Source organism: Papaver somniferum, chromosome 3 (genome assembly GCF_003573695.1).
Source record: "Papaver somniferum cultivar HN1 chromosome 3, ASM357369v1, whole genome shotgun sequence".
NCBI classification, from domain to species: domain Eukaryota; kingdom Viridiplantae; phylum Streptophyta; class Magnoliopsida; order Ranunculales; family Papaveraceae; genus Papaver; species Papaver somniferum.
This window is the reverse complement of record NC_039360.1, coordinates 60264613-60280911: the sequence shown is the minus strand read 5'-3', so window position 1 is coordinate 60280911 and position 16299 is coordinate 60264613. Positions and strand designations below refer to the sequence as shown.

The 16299-nt window shown below is 38.9% G+C and overlaps 1 protein-coding gene and 1 pseudogene across 1 annotated transcript; both read left to right on the top strand.

The window, feature by feature from the left end:
* The first annotated feature begins 4181 nt into the window (after positions 1-4181).
* On the top strand, positions 4182-5138 carry LOC113359494 (annotated as a pseudogene).
* Positions 5139-11654: 6516 nt separating this feature from the next.
* LOC113359493 (GTPase Der-like) lies at positions 11655-13749 on the top strand. Its single transcript, XM_026603114.1, has 5 exons — positions 11655-11687; positions 11783-11908; positions 12797-12982; positions 13161-13298; positions 13399-13749. The coding sequence occupies exons 1-5, from the start codon at positions 11655-11657 to the stop codon at positions 13747-13749; spliced, it is 834 nt and encodes a 277-aa protein (XP_026458899.1).
* The last annotated feature ends 2550 nt before the right edge of the window (positions 13750-16299 follow it).

Genomic DNA, 16299 nt, shown 5'->3' with positions numbered 1-16299 from the left:
AATAAAATTAGAGATCCAGTCGGGGTCGTAAAGCTAAGTTGAACTCTTTTTTAAGAAAAATATGAGTGTACGTTTAACACTAGAACGTTACTACCTGAACAAGGGAAAAGACCGACAAGGGAAAAGACCCAATCTATCAACAATTGTCTGTTTATGATCTTAAGAAAGAACAAAATAAATTGCGAGAATATGTGGTTATCATCCTAAGAAAAAACAAAATAAATTGCGAGAAAACTTATACAAAAATATAGAGGACTTAGCTGAATCTGGGCTAAATCCCGACAATGGAGTTAAGCCATAAGTGTTACCATCAAATTTTATCGGTGGTCCTGGGTATATGTATGAGATTTATCAAGGGTGAATGATCATTGGGTTCAAACTGGATATTTTCGCAGTCTGTATGAAGTACCTATAAAAGCGTTTTGAGAGCGCCCCGAAAACAGAAAACGTCCTACGTGGCTTAATCATCATCCAAATATATTCCTAAGAATAAATGCAAATACGCATTGTCCAAAAATTTAAGATGAGATTTTACCCATCAATATGCTTTCGATCGTCCAGATCTCATATCCATGTCTTCGAGTTGAAGAGGGATGAAAGAAATAAAGAAAAAGAATGTCTTCGGAAAATAGTTTCTCATATGTTCACGATTGAATATCATAAACGTGGTTTACCTCATATACATACTTTTATATTCTTGGATGGTCTTGAAAAAATTATGACAGTTGAACAGGTTGATAAATTTTTATGTGCCGAATTTCCAGATTAAAAAGAACGATTCAGTTTTATTTGAGACAATTAGGGAAATGAATGGTTCGTGGTCCATATGGTGTGTACTCCATGTGCATGAATAACACAAAATTCAGCAGAGTATATCGAAAGAACTCAGACATACCGATAGTACAACCGTGGATGAAACTGGATATCAAATATATTGTCGTCACGACAATGGGAAGGAAGTGATTGTTCACATGGGATACAATGGCAATAGCACAAATGTTGTGTCGTACAATCCATATTTTTCTATGGTGGTAAACTGCTACATTAATGTTTAGATCTGTGGGGGTATAAGTGATGTTAAATACATACACAAATATATACCTATAAAAGTTGCGATTGTGCAACACTAATCGTCGGTGAATGTGATGAGGTGTAACAATACATTGATGCAAGGTATATTTGGCCACCTGAGGCTGCATGGTGTTTGTACAATCACTTATTGCACCTGGAAGAACCTAATGTAGTTCGATTGGATATTTATATTCCAGGCTAATAAAAAATCGTGTATGATGCAAGTAAGACAAAGCTGCAGCAGAAAATTACAAGTCAACATTAATGGCATTTGTTGAGAATTATCGCAAAAATCCCACTGCCAAAGCATCTGCTTATTAAGAGTTTCCGCAGTATTTTGTATGGGACATAAAAAATGAAAAGCAAGGAAGCAGAGTTCTGCAATTCCGAGGATGTATACTTTTTCAGTGCCAATGTATATGATACCTGCGTTTATTACTAACAATCATAGCCGGTGCAAATCCAATAGATTTTGAACGCTTTATAATTTAATCGACCAGTCCAAATAGTATTTAGATTTAGAATGATATTAATTTGAAATGTATTCAAAAGTTGCTTATTATCTATAAGTGTCATTACAACGTTTATATCTTATTATAACATGGTACATCACCGTAACATGCTTGACGCTTATCTGAAGAATGAAGCAATCACTGAATATGAGGATGACAATAACAATTTAGCACTCAAGCAAATCGAGGTGGATATGTTGCATTTTTAGAAGTTCGGGTTATCGAAATGGTATGTTAACAATGATTTTTCATAGATCTTTACCTACAGGATGGATCTGAATATGAAATTTATAAATGCATGACATCACCCATGTAAATCTAAGGAAGTTAAAATATCAAAACAAATTCACATGATAGAAATTCGTACAACACCTAGGATGGCTGTACGAAACTAGCTTACGCAAAATCTGGACTCGGGAAAGAATGCGTGCAAGAACAGTGGACTACCCAAAGAGAGAATCTTGAAATTCTTAGCTAGGTATGTTATAACTCGAGTTTATATTACTCACATTATCATGTGGTTCGCCAAGGTTTTGGTTGTATCGATTCAAAAGGAATTAACAACTGCTTAGATAGATATATCATTACATTTACGACACTATTATTGTTCTGGTAATTTAAATTCTTCTTACTCACATTAGATAGTTTTTCTCTTTAGAATAAAATTGGTAGAAAGTTTTTTTGAAAATTTTTATTCTTTAAAATTCTTATAATTTTATTTCTTTCAAATAATATATTAAAGCAAACGGTGGGAATGCCCATTTGTCCATTTTGAGTACATAATTCATATTGGGTTAAACGACTATATATACACTCAAACCACGTTTGCATGTTTTGAAATTACAATTTTTTATATAAAGAGGCAATATATTTTGGATGCTTAATTTTTATGGGTGATAATCAATGATCACCATTCAGTTATCTTGTAATCAACAAATATAAAAGGCACCAAGGATCTTTTTAGGAAATCATTAGTGGTGATGCTAATAAGAAAACACTATATATCAACTGGAATACATACCTGGATAATACAAGTATATTAATGACATTTTATAGTATTTTCATGAAGCATAACAAGTGAAAAACCATGTGTTTAATACTGAAGACTACGCGACTCATAATATTATCCAGAGGTTGAGCCGGGGCCGTAAGGCCCCGATGATACCTAGTATTTTATGAAATTACCCCTTCCACAATTGCGTCTTTTTGATTTTGAAAAAGCGGGGGTCTAACAACCGCACCCAATATTTCGTTTGGCAATCTGAATAGACAAACTCCAATATACTTTCAAGAGAATCAACTAGACAGTCAGACTCAATCTAGAGAAAAGTATATCAAAGAGTTTATATCTCTATCTCTCAATTCAATCTACAATTAGCAAATAGGAATTTGTGAGCCCGATTGAATATAAGAGAAATAACTTGCACGGTACCAAAGACCAATGCTCAAGGATCAATCAATTTCAATCAACAACTAAAGGTTGGATTTTCCAAGTGATCGATTCAACGCACAAACTGTGATATTTCAATTATATAACAAAATATAATGCGAAAAAGAAATAAAACAGACACTAGAAGTTTTGTTAACGAGGAAACCGCAAATGCAGAAAAACCCCGGGACCTAGTCCGGATTTGAACACCACACTGTATTAAGCCGCTACAGACACTAGCCTACTACAAAGCTAACTTTGGTCTGGACTATAGTTGAACCCTAATCAATCTCACACTGATTCAAGGTACAGTTGCGTTCCTTACGTCTCTGATCCCAGCAGGATACTACGCACTTGATTCCCTTAGTTGATCTCACCCACAACTAAGAGTTGCTACGACCCAAAGTTGAAGACTTGATAAACAAATCCGTCTCACACAGAAAAGTCTATTGGAATGGATAAACCTGTCTCCCACAGAAATACCTACGGGTTTTGTTCCGTCTTTTGATAAATCAAGGTGAACAGGAACCAATTGATATAACGGATCTTATATTCCCGAAGAACAGCCTAGAAATATCAATCTTCTCACAATAATCTTACTTGTATGGTAGCGAAACAAGATATTGTGGAATCACAAACGATGATACGAAGATGTTTGTGACTACTTTTAATCTTACTTATCGGATATCAATCTCGAGCAAATCTTAGAGAAGATAGTACTCAATATAGAACATGGCAAGATCAGAACGCGCAATTACAGAGAAAATAGTTGGGTCTGGCTTCACAATCCCAATGAAGTCTTCAAGTCGTTAACCTACAGGGTTTCGTGAAAAACCTACGTTAAAGGAGAATCGACTCTAGGTCATACAACTAGCGTCACACAGGAGGTGTGGGGATTAGGTTTCACAGTTGCTAGAGTTCTCCTTCATATAGATTTCAAATCAAGGTTTGCAATCTAAGTTACCTTGATAACAAAGCATTCACCGTTAGATGAAAACCTGATTAGATTCAAGCTAATATCTTTCAACCGTTAGATCTAACTTAGCTTGTTACACACAAATGAAATGTACCTTCATTTATGTTTTTGATGATCAACCTGTCAAATTTAACTTTTTGATGATCTTCGAATTCTATCATGTTTGTAGTGATAATTAACTCAAACCAATTACATGTCATGTGTTGGTGGTCAAATTGGGGTTTGCTATGGAATAGTTGCAGACAGTCTACCATCACCACAAGAGGTAATAAGTCTCTATAAAATAAATAGAATCCAAATGGTAAGATTATTTGCACCAACACCTCAAATACTAGAAGCATTAAGAGGAACTGGGATTTTAGTATCACTAGGTACTCTCGATAAAGATTTAGCATCTCTTTCGGCGAGCCAAGATGTTGTTAATTCATGGGTGGCAACAAATATTGTCCTATACAAAGATGATGTTAAGTTTGGTTGGGTCACTGCTGGTAACGAAGTTATCCCTGGACCGCTGGCTCAATATGTTCCAGGAGCCATGACCAATCTTTACAATGCTTTGGTGAAAATCGGCTTAGATTAAATTAAGTGAACTATAGTGGTTCCAGCTTTTGTTCTTGGCACTTCTTATCCTCCTTCAGCTGGTGCTTTTTCTCCTGAAGTTGTGGAGGTTATGACTCAAGTTTCCGCGTTAGTAAAACGTTATGGTGCACCGTTAATGATCAATGTGTACCCGTATTTCGCTTATGCTGAAAATCCAGAATATGTCTCCCTGGAGTAGGCACTATTCACATCTACTACACCTGTTGTGGTAGATGGAGACTTGAAGTATTACGATCTCTTTGATGCCATGGTTGACAGTTTCAATGCAGCTTTGGAGAAGATAGGTATGTATGATGTAAACATTGCCGTATCTGAAAGTAGTTTGCCAAGTGCAGGGAATGAGCCTTATACAACTGTTGATAATGCCAAGGATTACAATACAAACCTTGTGAAACATGCTTCAAAAGGAGGAACTCCAAGAAGACCCGATCATCATTATGATACATTTCTGTTTTCAATATTTAACGAGAATTTGAAGCAGCCTGCTGGAGTGGAACAAAATTTTGGTTTATATTATCCTAATATGAACCCTGTTTATCCCTTATTTTGAAGTTCACTCTTTGGTTCCAAGAAGGCCATGGTCTAGGATTTGTTTTACAATTTCCTCTATACCATTCTCTTAGTCTGGTTTAGTATATATTAAGTTTATGGAAGGCTATACAAGCCATGCTTATTGTAACTTATAATTCAGCTTTGGCTCTTACATTGGATCAGTAGAATTTCTTTTTTTTTGGTTAAACCTTGTTATAATTCTGCATATTGGTTACTTTCTACTGCACAAAAAAAAGAAAAAAAATCACATTGAAGATTAAATTTTCGATCGTTCGCTACGATTTAGGTGTTGACAAAGTCATTATTAACCAATCATGCAAAGTACAAATTTCTAACTGAAGTCATTGGTAAAGTCACTTAGCGACTTCACCATACACTACAATACAATGACATTTTCTCAAACTGAAGATATTATTAATACGATTAACTGATAAATTGAAATCCTAATTATGAATGCAAGCAGTGCAATCATTTTGGAGGAATAACAAATATTGTATGAAAAGGGAAATTGCGGGGAAAAATACTAAAGAAAACGCTGGAGGAAAAACTAGCATCGCGTTTTAGGTATTCAAAGGCTTAAGCCATCGTGAGTAAATTGTCACACCTTCCAGTTCGTCTGCATTGATGAGATTGCAATAACCCCCTAAGACAACGTCTGCCACTAGGTATGGCTCATCTTTTCCTTCTGTAGGTGAGTCAGGCTGAGTGGTAACTGTCACTACCATATATCCAATCTGAAACGGGTTTGGGCGTTGCACGGCTACTTGACTCTCAGACTCGTTATATTTGATTAAAACAGCTTCTAGATTTTTAATGAAACATCTGAAAGGCCCAGCAGCCCATTCACATCTCCTAGTAACGGCTGAGTTGACGATCGGGTCAAGTCCCCGACCCTTGACAGAAGGTGAATTGACTGATCGTAGAAAGGGTTGTTCAATAAGACTTACTTGGGTTCGGAACCTTCGAATGTACATCGATGGGCTCTCTCCAGGTAGCTGCGTCACATTGGCAAGTTGTCGATATGGCAACAAATAATCTTCGGGGTTGGACGGCTTGTTGGAAATCCTTTCAGATATAGACACTGGCAAAGGACACACTCCTAGCTTTGCCTTGTTGTCATGCACCCACGAGCGCCCTAGAATCATATCATAATTCGGGCATTCTTTCACAATATGAAATTTTCCGCGTGTTAGAGCGTCTCCCACCTTGATTTCGAGGTCGATGTACCCTAAGCGTCTCTAGACTCTCCTTCTGGTCTTTTGATTATGGTTGGACAGAGAACGGCTTCTTGTTTTGGAATCTTTGCTACTCTCAGAGTCTTGATGGTGACAACGTTGAAGTCTGAGGCAATGTTAATCAATGCACTATCGAACTTGACGCCCTTCAGGCGGGTAGTGGTCAGCAGTCCCCGGTTGCATTTTCCAGCAGCGCCTTCTAAGAGAGATTGGGGTTTAGGAGTAGTTTCCCCGACTGAAAGCAGGCGCTTTCCTGATACAATATGACTGAGAGTTGAAAATATATTTTTACGTTGTGCCTTAGAGAAATAAAGAATTTCACATACATGCTCCATCATGGATTGCACGGTTTTGTGAGCAGAGCCCCCAGAAAGTGCGCAGCTTCTGACTGGGAGAGGGTCTCTGTGAACTCCCTCAGTGCCTAGTTGAAGTTCCCCCGCATCTATTTTTTCTTTGAAAATGGGTTTCAACTTGTTGCATTCATTGGTGGGATGATTGACGAACCTGTGGTAACGACGATATTTTGGATTTGCCATCTCTTCTTCAGTTGGTGGGTGTCTGACAGGAGGTAGTTTAATGGAATCATCATGAATCCATGCTTCCAGGATCTCAATTATTCCTCTATTGGGAACGGGAAGTCTGGAGCAGCATCTCCTTAGTCGGTGCCTTCCCTGGTGGAGCTGCCTGATGCGTTGGTGCTGCACGTTTGGGTTGTTGCCGCTGGAGCTTTTCTCTTTCCTCCTTCACCCACCACACTTACAGAGGGCCCAGCATTGTATTGTTTATTGATGAGACTCCTGCTTCCTCGAGTCTCACGTGCATCTTCCTTTCTGGCGGGTCTGGTCCTTTCCAGTAATGTCGGTGTTGTCGTGGCCGAGCGTTTAGCGGCTTAATGAAGTTCAGAAAAAGTTTGGACATGCAAGTTCTCCAGTAGCGCGCGATAGATGGGCACCATGCCGTTGATGCATGACTCTAACAACTGTTGTTCAGTCACGTTTGGATCGTGACAATCCAGCGCCTGAATCATGTATCTCTTGACATAATCATTTGGATGCTCGTTGTTTCGTTGGAACATTCTCCCCAAGTCTGAAAAGGTGATTTGCTCGGATACGAAGAAATACTTCTTGTAAAAAGCGGTTACCATCTCACGCCAGTTGGATATGCTGTTTGGTGCGATGTTGTTGTACCAGGTGTACGCTCTCCCGGTAAGTGACTTCGAGAACTCTTTCAGGCGGAGGATGTGGTTGTATTCGTGCTCTCCTAATAACTCCAGAAAACGAGATATGTGTTCACGAGCATTACCAGTACCATCATAAAGGGAAAATTGAGGAGAAGAGTATCCTCTCGGGAGAGGAACTCTTTGCACATCAGGAGGATAAGGAGGTTGATGTCGATGCAGGTCTACCGGGTTTTCCTTGCCTCGATTTTGGAAAACTCGTTCTAGATCCTCACGTGTGATGAAATTGGATAGTTGATTACTTTCTTTTTAGTGCTCAGGAGCAACACGAACTTCCTCATCTATGAATGCACACCCTATTGAAGTGCTTGCGCCAAGAGTGTTGAAAGTACTCCTTATTGGTTCCATGGGCTGACGCGGCTCTTGTGGTAGACGCTCCATCAGTGTTTGGAGGAAAGTAGGTACCTCTTTCTGAGTTGTAGCCATGTCCATCTGAGCCTTAGCGAGAACTTCTTGTCTTTCCATCAAATCAACAATGGTGATAGGGGGTTGGCCTCCTCTGGTTCCTCTAGTCTCTCGTCCTGATGAGGGAGTGACAGTAGCTCTAGTAACAACTGGGGGCGTTATGCTCGAAGAAACATTGGGGGTTGCGGCAACGGCTCTGGTTCTGGTGATTGGAGGTGTCACACCGAAGGAAATATTTCCTGCGCCGCTGGCATTGGTGGTTGAGGATGTAGTACCACGAGATGTGTTGATCGTGCTGGTTGGTGGTACATTGGTGTCACCGACAACAACGTTGATACCAGGGGTGTTGTCAATGCCAGTAACATCGGGATTTGTCGCTGATCCAGACCTAAGATCCACCATCTTGAATTTGAGAAAATTGAAATGAAATTGAAAATTGATCTTGCAACCGAGAGATTAATCTCCCACTATGGTCGCCACTTGTTTTGGGGTAAAAACTGTTTCTGTTGTTTTTGGTAAATTTGGTGTGTTGATGATAAATGAATTCAAACCCTAAACAAATGCACTGCACGGGAGTACTTTTAGGTTCGAGAGATCAATCTGTAAGACTCTAGCCTAAACCAAAAAATGGTCGTTCCAGATTCAACTCGGTCACAAAGTGAAGGAGAAGGGTTGATCTTAGAGAGGGAAGCGAAGAAGATGTTTGAGATCAGAATGTTGAATTATGAAGGCGTGATTGTTTTATGACTTGTATCAGAAAATGGTTTCTGGCTACTTGTGTTGATAACACTTGTGTCCCTTTGGAATAGGTTGAAAACCTATTTATACAAGTCATTGAGCGCACCCTTATCTCATAGGAAGTGGAGGAAGTTGAGTAGTGGAGAAGTGGAATTGTGCAGAAAGTGGTGATCATCGTGTTTCTGTTATGATGGAAGACTGATCACACTTTCACCCACTACTCTCATTATTATTAACCGTCCTTCCTTTCCTGACACTTTCTCGTAATGGGCGCGTTGCACGCCGCATGCTGTAAACCACCAGACCAATACCCAGTGAGTATCCCAAGTTTGTACATGTTTGATGTCTCAAGCGAATGGGTCAAGTCATGAGACATGCCGCTAGAATCAGCACATAGCGCTTTTAGGTTAAATGATAAGCTATTCGTGAAATCAATATTTTGCATAACATTGCTTACAATCGATGTATAAAGCATCGCTTTCAAATAAGCAGCTAAAAATAGTCCATTGTGCTAGAAGCATCGTTGTTTTAGAGCTCGATCGAATCAGTCACGAATTGAGCGTCTTAAAGAAGTAGCATGACTGGCCACCTTTGGGTGATCGTTTGAGGACCCTATGGGCGATCTATCACTTGGTCGATCGCTCCATGTGGAGGAGGGGTGGCCGATGATCAAAATGCTACCTTGTTGGTTTTCTGAAAATAAATCTACACCATCCAACTAGGCTAGCGAAGTTGGATGGACGAGATGATTTGCGGCAGTTGTTTATTGCCATTAATGTAATTTTAGGGTTTAGGGGCCGTGCGGCCGACCCTATTTTGGCTGATCGATTGAAAGCGCTGGCCGTTAACTTGATCAAGCCGATCGGCCCTATGCAAAGGCGGGCGCCAGCGAGCGCGCTGACAACTTTTGGGCCGCCTGAAATTGAATCTAAGCCACTTACTTTGGCTGGAAAAGATGGACGATCGTGATCGATTTGCGACAGTATCTCGTTGCTGCAAATGCAATTTAGGGTTTCTAAAGCAGCGCGTTCACCCTACTTTGGGTGAACGATTCTATACGCTCTTGGCTTGCCGTGAGCAAGTCGATCGACCATGTGTGTAGCTGAATCGTCGGTGAACACGCCAGCACTTCTTTGATTGTTCGAAGGAAAATCTAAGTCGTCCAACTAAGCTAGCCAAGTTGGACGGTCGTGATGTCTTTGAGACCGTTTTGGCCGGTCTTAGCTCGTTCGAGCTTTCTTCTTCAACAGCGCGATCACCCATATTTGGGGTTAGCGTTCGACGACGTTGGAGTGTGCTAGATGGAGTCCGACCGGTTGGGGTATTAGTGGGCCCGTCGGTGGTTATCCTGTGATCGCCTAGTTCCGCTAGGAGTAGACTAGACCTATTAAATTGTGCGGCAAAATCGTGCGGCCTTGATCGTTTTTTAAAGACTGATACGGACAGTCTAGATTTTCCTTAAGGAATTATAATGTGTTCGTCAGAGGGTGGTGTAGCCTACGTGAGTGTTTTCATGCAGGTCTCAATGCTGACACTTCGGGAGATTTATGCTACTCCGCTGCGAGTGAACATTAATCGTCATGTCATGCCAATATTGAGAGTTCAGCTGAGAACATAGCATAGGAAAACACTAGGCAGGTGAATGCATTAGTGAATAATGCAATAGGTTAAAGTTTACAGAATATCAGGAGTTATTGCTTCACGCACCATTCTGAATAAACTTCATAAATATGTTGAGTTGCTCAATACATATGTAAGTAAAGAGGTCTGGACACTCATTACTTTTAAACGACCTTTATTCCTCTGCAGGACGACAACGCATTGAATACAGTGTTTTACAATTTTTGCCCTGAACTGAAAACCACCATCAACAACTGGAAAAAAGTAACAACATGTCTGTCTACTGGGAAAAAAAGTAACAAAATTATGCTTGTTTACAGAATGGATCAATCATGTGTGCTTAATGAACAGGAAAAACAATCAGACATTTTCAGTTCGCTTGCTGAAACTCTCAATGGCTTCCCTATATCCACTCTACAAAATTACAGATCAAGTCATGCAAATATACTACAATACCAAAAAATAAATAAAACGATTCGTTTACGTACATAAAAATACAATGATATCTACAGCTCAATTTCTGCGGCAAAATTCTCAATAGCATCGGACCTCATTAAGTGTCATTTTAATAAGATTAAATGTCCACCATTCATCTCATGGCATCATCTCAAACAACCTTTATGCAAGGCTGCCACAAATAAAAAAAACATGACTATATTTACCTTTATTTGAAGCTAGCCGAGAAGCATAACAATCTGGAAGAGTAGTATTAGTTTCCCTAGTGTGAATTAGGTTAGCATTAATACACCTAACAGGATATGCTTCACATTGCAACAGACCTTAAATGCATAAATGCTAACCAAATTCAGCTAGGAATGAGATTTTCTCCCTCTGCAGTTTTACACTCTGACAGTGTTGTGCATCATTTAGAAATATATTATATCAAAGACACCAATGTAATAAAAATATAAGAAACCACAAATCTTAAAGCGTGCCTCCTACTGTTAAAGCGGAATGTCTGCTACGAAGCAAGTCGAACCTTAACTGATTAAACCAAACAACTCAAGCTAATTCGAAGTTCAAGTTCAAGTTCAGTTTAATTTATAAGTAAGTAAACAGCAAGTCGAACATTCCTGTCTAGAGGTAAGGAAACATGGAACATGTTAACCTGATTTAAGACAGTGTTGTCTAATGAATTTGACAGCGTTCTACGGAATGAAAACTCCATGCCTGTGTTATTTTTTGATACAAAAGTAAATGTTGCTTACATAGTTGCAACCTGGTGGGAGATTGTAGGGTTATGATGTCACTTCTTCAAATGGCCATTTGCAATTAGCCTATGGCTGCAGCATCTTATAAATTTTTTTTCTTGGTGTGCACCCTGTGCTAAATAAGTTTAATTTGGTCCATGCTTAATGTACATAGCTGTTTATTATATTTTGCGATTAAGTTAGTGTTTATTGTCAGGTTGACACGGCTGGTTGGTTGCAAAGATCGAAGCAGGAGAAAGGACCAGGGTCCTTGAGTGTCATGCAATCCCGAAAAAATCTTATGAGGGCTCATGTCATCGCTTTGGTGCTTGATGCAGATGAGGTTGGTATATGTTTGTGCATGCTTAAAATATACTGTATCTTGTTTTCGGTGGTACTGTGAAAGGTTCCTTGGTCTTCTTAAGTTTTGAGTTGTTATTGGAGCTAACGAAGAACCCCTATTATTTGGTTTGGTTTCTCCGTGGTTTGGATCATTTTTCTTGTTTGTGTATGTTTAGTGCTCTATATACCATTTTCCAAACTTAGTAATCCCCCACCTACCTTCTCTAGCTGTAATACTGATTTGGTGAACTGGAGGCGATGTTGATCAATTCTAGTTTCTTATGTTGGACAATAAGCTTCAACCTTTTTTCCATATCTTTTGAGAAAAAGTTAAACATGCAACTGTTAAGATGACATGTCCATGGGGCCATGGGCAATTGCCACTCCACTACATACTTGTGCCTAATTGATACCACATCCACACTTATATCGTACTCATTGTTCTGTATCCATATCAGCTTATCTGGTTGTATTGTCAATAAAAAATTATGAATTCACGCATAAGGCCATGCCATTTGACAAGCTTAGTTTGACATGCTTAAATGATTTACTCGTTAGCGCCAAAAGGGTGAAGACCCAGCGGTGATATTCAGGGACAATGATCTACTGCTTGACCAGATTCAGCTCATTCTAAAATTTGTAACCACATATTAACAATGAATAAACAAGTGTAGTATTATACTAAGCGGATGGCAAAACAAGTCCTTAAATCTTTACCATTTGGCGCTATGGAGATTGTCATTTTAATCCTGTCAATGGAATCTACCTCTCTAACTTATAAGCATGTATTTGTAGATGCACATTTTGAAATATATCAACTTAGAAAAGTGTGATGTTCAATTTCATTAGGTTTTTAGCTGAATCCTTTCTGTTTCGTCCTGTCCGATAGATTGCAAAATCCAGGTGTAGCATGAATCATGCAGAGGTAGTTATAGCGAGGCGTGCGGTAGAAGAAGGTCGTGGTTTGGTTGTGATTGTGAACAAGGTGGATCTTTTGAGAGGGAAGGAAAATGCTAAATTATATGAGAAGGTCATCAAAGCTGTTCCAGAAGAAATTCAAACAGTTATTCCTCAGGTTAGTCGCTGTACATACCTAATAGTTATATCTTCCGGCCATCCGTTTTGATTCTATGTAATTGATTTGTCTTTTTGTCAAATGAATTTAGCTGATGGATTCACATAGATTATTCATTTGTTTGTTATGTTGGTCTTTTACCAGACCTAATATGTTGTTGAACTGAGTTTGTTTCCAGATAACAGGAATTGCAGTTGTATTTGTGTCTGCACTAGAGGGAAAAGGTCGGATAGCTATAATGCGCCAGGTCATGGAGACGTATGAAAAATGGTGTTTAAGGTTTTCAACTGCACGTCTTAACCGTTGGCTATGCAAGGTCAGTTTTCCATTCCAATATGCATATTTCGTTGATATAATTCATTTACGCATTCTACTTAAATAACACATGGAAGTGATTTCATGGTGGTTCTTGTTAGGTTATGAGTAGGCATTCATGGAAAGATCTAAAGGCAAAGCCAAAAATCAAGTATTGCACACAAGTGAAGGCTCGACCTCCAACTTTTGTGGTGTTTATACGTGGCAAAACTGAATTTTCAGATACGGACATTAGGTTCCTAACTAGATCTTTGAAGGAAGACTTTGACTTGGGGGGAATTCCCATCCGAATCATGCAGCGTGCTGTTTCAAGAAAAGCAGATGCTGGTGCTAAAGGCAATAAATCTTGTGGAAGGATGACGGACAAGATTATCTCTGACAAGAGAACTGTGTTGCCTGACAAGATTTCCTCTGACAAGAGAACTGAAGATTCCCCAACACCAACCACTTAGGGAGTTACCTGCATTGCACCATGCTGATAGTGAGAAGAAGGAACAAGATTGGTGGTGTTTGTATTTGTCACTTAGGGAGCAAGCAAGCCGGTAAGGCATATTTCACTTATGGCTTTGTCATGTGTAAGGCATGGGCAAGTGGTAGCAGGTATTAGCGTATTGTGTGCACTTGCATTCTAATTTTCTTCTGATCTGTAAACTCCTATGTTGTACCAGTATTGGTTCAGGAAATCTCACAGGCATGCCTACTTAGAAAAGGAATCAACAACCAGCATATAGTGTCTCCTGATTCTGCAACGAGGAGTCATCCAGCTCCAATGGGACACAAAACAAATGTTCTTTTACCAGTCTGATGAAATTAATCCATTTAGGATTTGGTGCTTCATGTTAGTTTAGGAATATATCAAATTTTTGTCGTTTTACATGTAAACTTTCCTTTGTAAATATATTCAATACTTGCATGTGACAATGAGACATGTTCCACAGTGATGTTTTTTTGACCAATCCTGTATGATGCGTCATTCTGCTTCTTATCTGCATGTCAGTGCCCTTTTGCTAAGTCAAAATTATAAACCGAAATTAATCAAAACCAAAACAAAAACACAAAAACAAGATCAGCCGAACTCCTCCGTCTTCAAACGGTGGGAAAAAATATTTGTCACCCATTAATTGTTTGATAAAAAATCTTTGATTGTCAATTTAAATCACAACTATAAAATGATGAGTACATCGAAGTGTTACGCTATAGATTTACTTCCAGATCCGCATGTTGGAATCCAATTCAGTCAAGCAAGTAATCAAGCAAGTGAAACACAAATTGAAGTGAGCAACGTTGGAGAACAAATCCAAATCCCGATTGCTCGCAAATGTATATCAAAATGTATTTATAACAAACTCATATTCTTTTTTATTTTGTTTGATAGATAGAATAGGTATCATGGATAAATTAGGGTTTCAGAATGTTGTTAGGCTCGAAATGTCACAAATAGTATAAGTCGAAACTACCCTCGTTTTCATTATTTTGTGTTTCAAAAGAACGGTTCGGCTGATGTAGGAACATCAAATTTTCATCCGTACTTAGTTATTAATGCAGAAGATCGTTAAGTTCGGTTGATTATCGAATACATAATCTTCAGCCGAAATTTGTGTATTTCGGAATAAACTGAAGTTTGGATGATTCAATTGTTGCTATATTTCAACCGAAATTCTGATTTGAGTTTCACAATAGTACTACTCATAGGTTCGTCCAATAATTGATATCCCATTGTTAACGGAACACTCTTATGTCATTCACATATTTTAGGATGATCAGTCGAACCCTTTAATTTGTAGCCTAACTTTTATCAACTATTCAGTCGAACCCTTGCACATTTGATATTTCGAGCTGAGTTTAACTCGCTTACATATTTCTCGAAATATGTGTTGGTAAGCTTTCGCTTCGACCAAGTTCATTTTATATTCTTGACGAAAGTCAAAAGATGATCATGTAAAAATTGTCGAGTAACATCTTACATGGTTTGTGTGATACAATCATTTGGTGTAAACTTGGAATGTTTCGTAATGATTATTTCAATAACTTGAAAATTGCTTTGATGCTAATAGTGAGTGAAAAAAGCTATTGTCATCCTCTAAGAAAGTTTCAATGATTGAAATAAGAGTTTAGAACACTTAACCGTTATTGGATTGTGACATGTTGTGTACTCTTGCACATATGTAATCCATGTCCGGGAACCATAGTATGCGTACCTGTTGGTTTGAGAAATCCGGGAGCCTAAGTATGTGTACCCATATGCGTACTGGCGTGAGGTTCATGTCCGAGTTTTCTGCTAGGATTGGAAGTACGCATACCCCGTTTGCGTACTGGAGAAACCCAATCTTGGTCCGGGTATTTCAAGTATGAGTACCTGTTGATGGTGGTTTTTAGTTCATGACTAAATTTGTAAAACCTTGCAAATCAATGTGTCGTCACTCTGCAAAGAAACAGAGTCATGTAAAAGTGATGAGTGTTCAACCTCTCCAGTGGCGTATTTATTGAGCAACTCAATATATTCACATGAAATTTATCCAGAATGGTGCATGTAGCAACAATCCCAGATATTCTGTAAATTTCGGCAGCTTGCCTATATTATCCAATTAATATGAGCTTCTTTGAATGTTTTTTGTGCTATTTTCCCCGGCTGAACCCTTAATATTGATATGACATGACAATTAATGTTCACTCGCAGCAGAGTAGCATGAATTTCCCGAAATATCAAGGTTAAGGTCTTTGTATAAAAGTACTCAATAGGAAAGCATACTGCTCTCCGGCAATAAATTTAAAGAACTCTATGCAGAGTTCGATCAATTTTGTGATAACTCACGAAAATCAAATCTCAACCCTATTAATTTGCAAAATTAGGGTTTTGCCTCCCGCGCAGTATATCAGACCCCGCTGGTCGAAACTAAACTTAGGCAAGCTAGGCAATTGATCCGCCATGGATTAGTAGGTACAAAATCCTACCCAAAATCAGAAAACAAGGGATAAAAAAGGAGCCGCGGAAAATAGGAGCA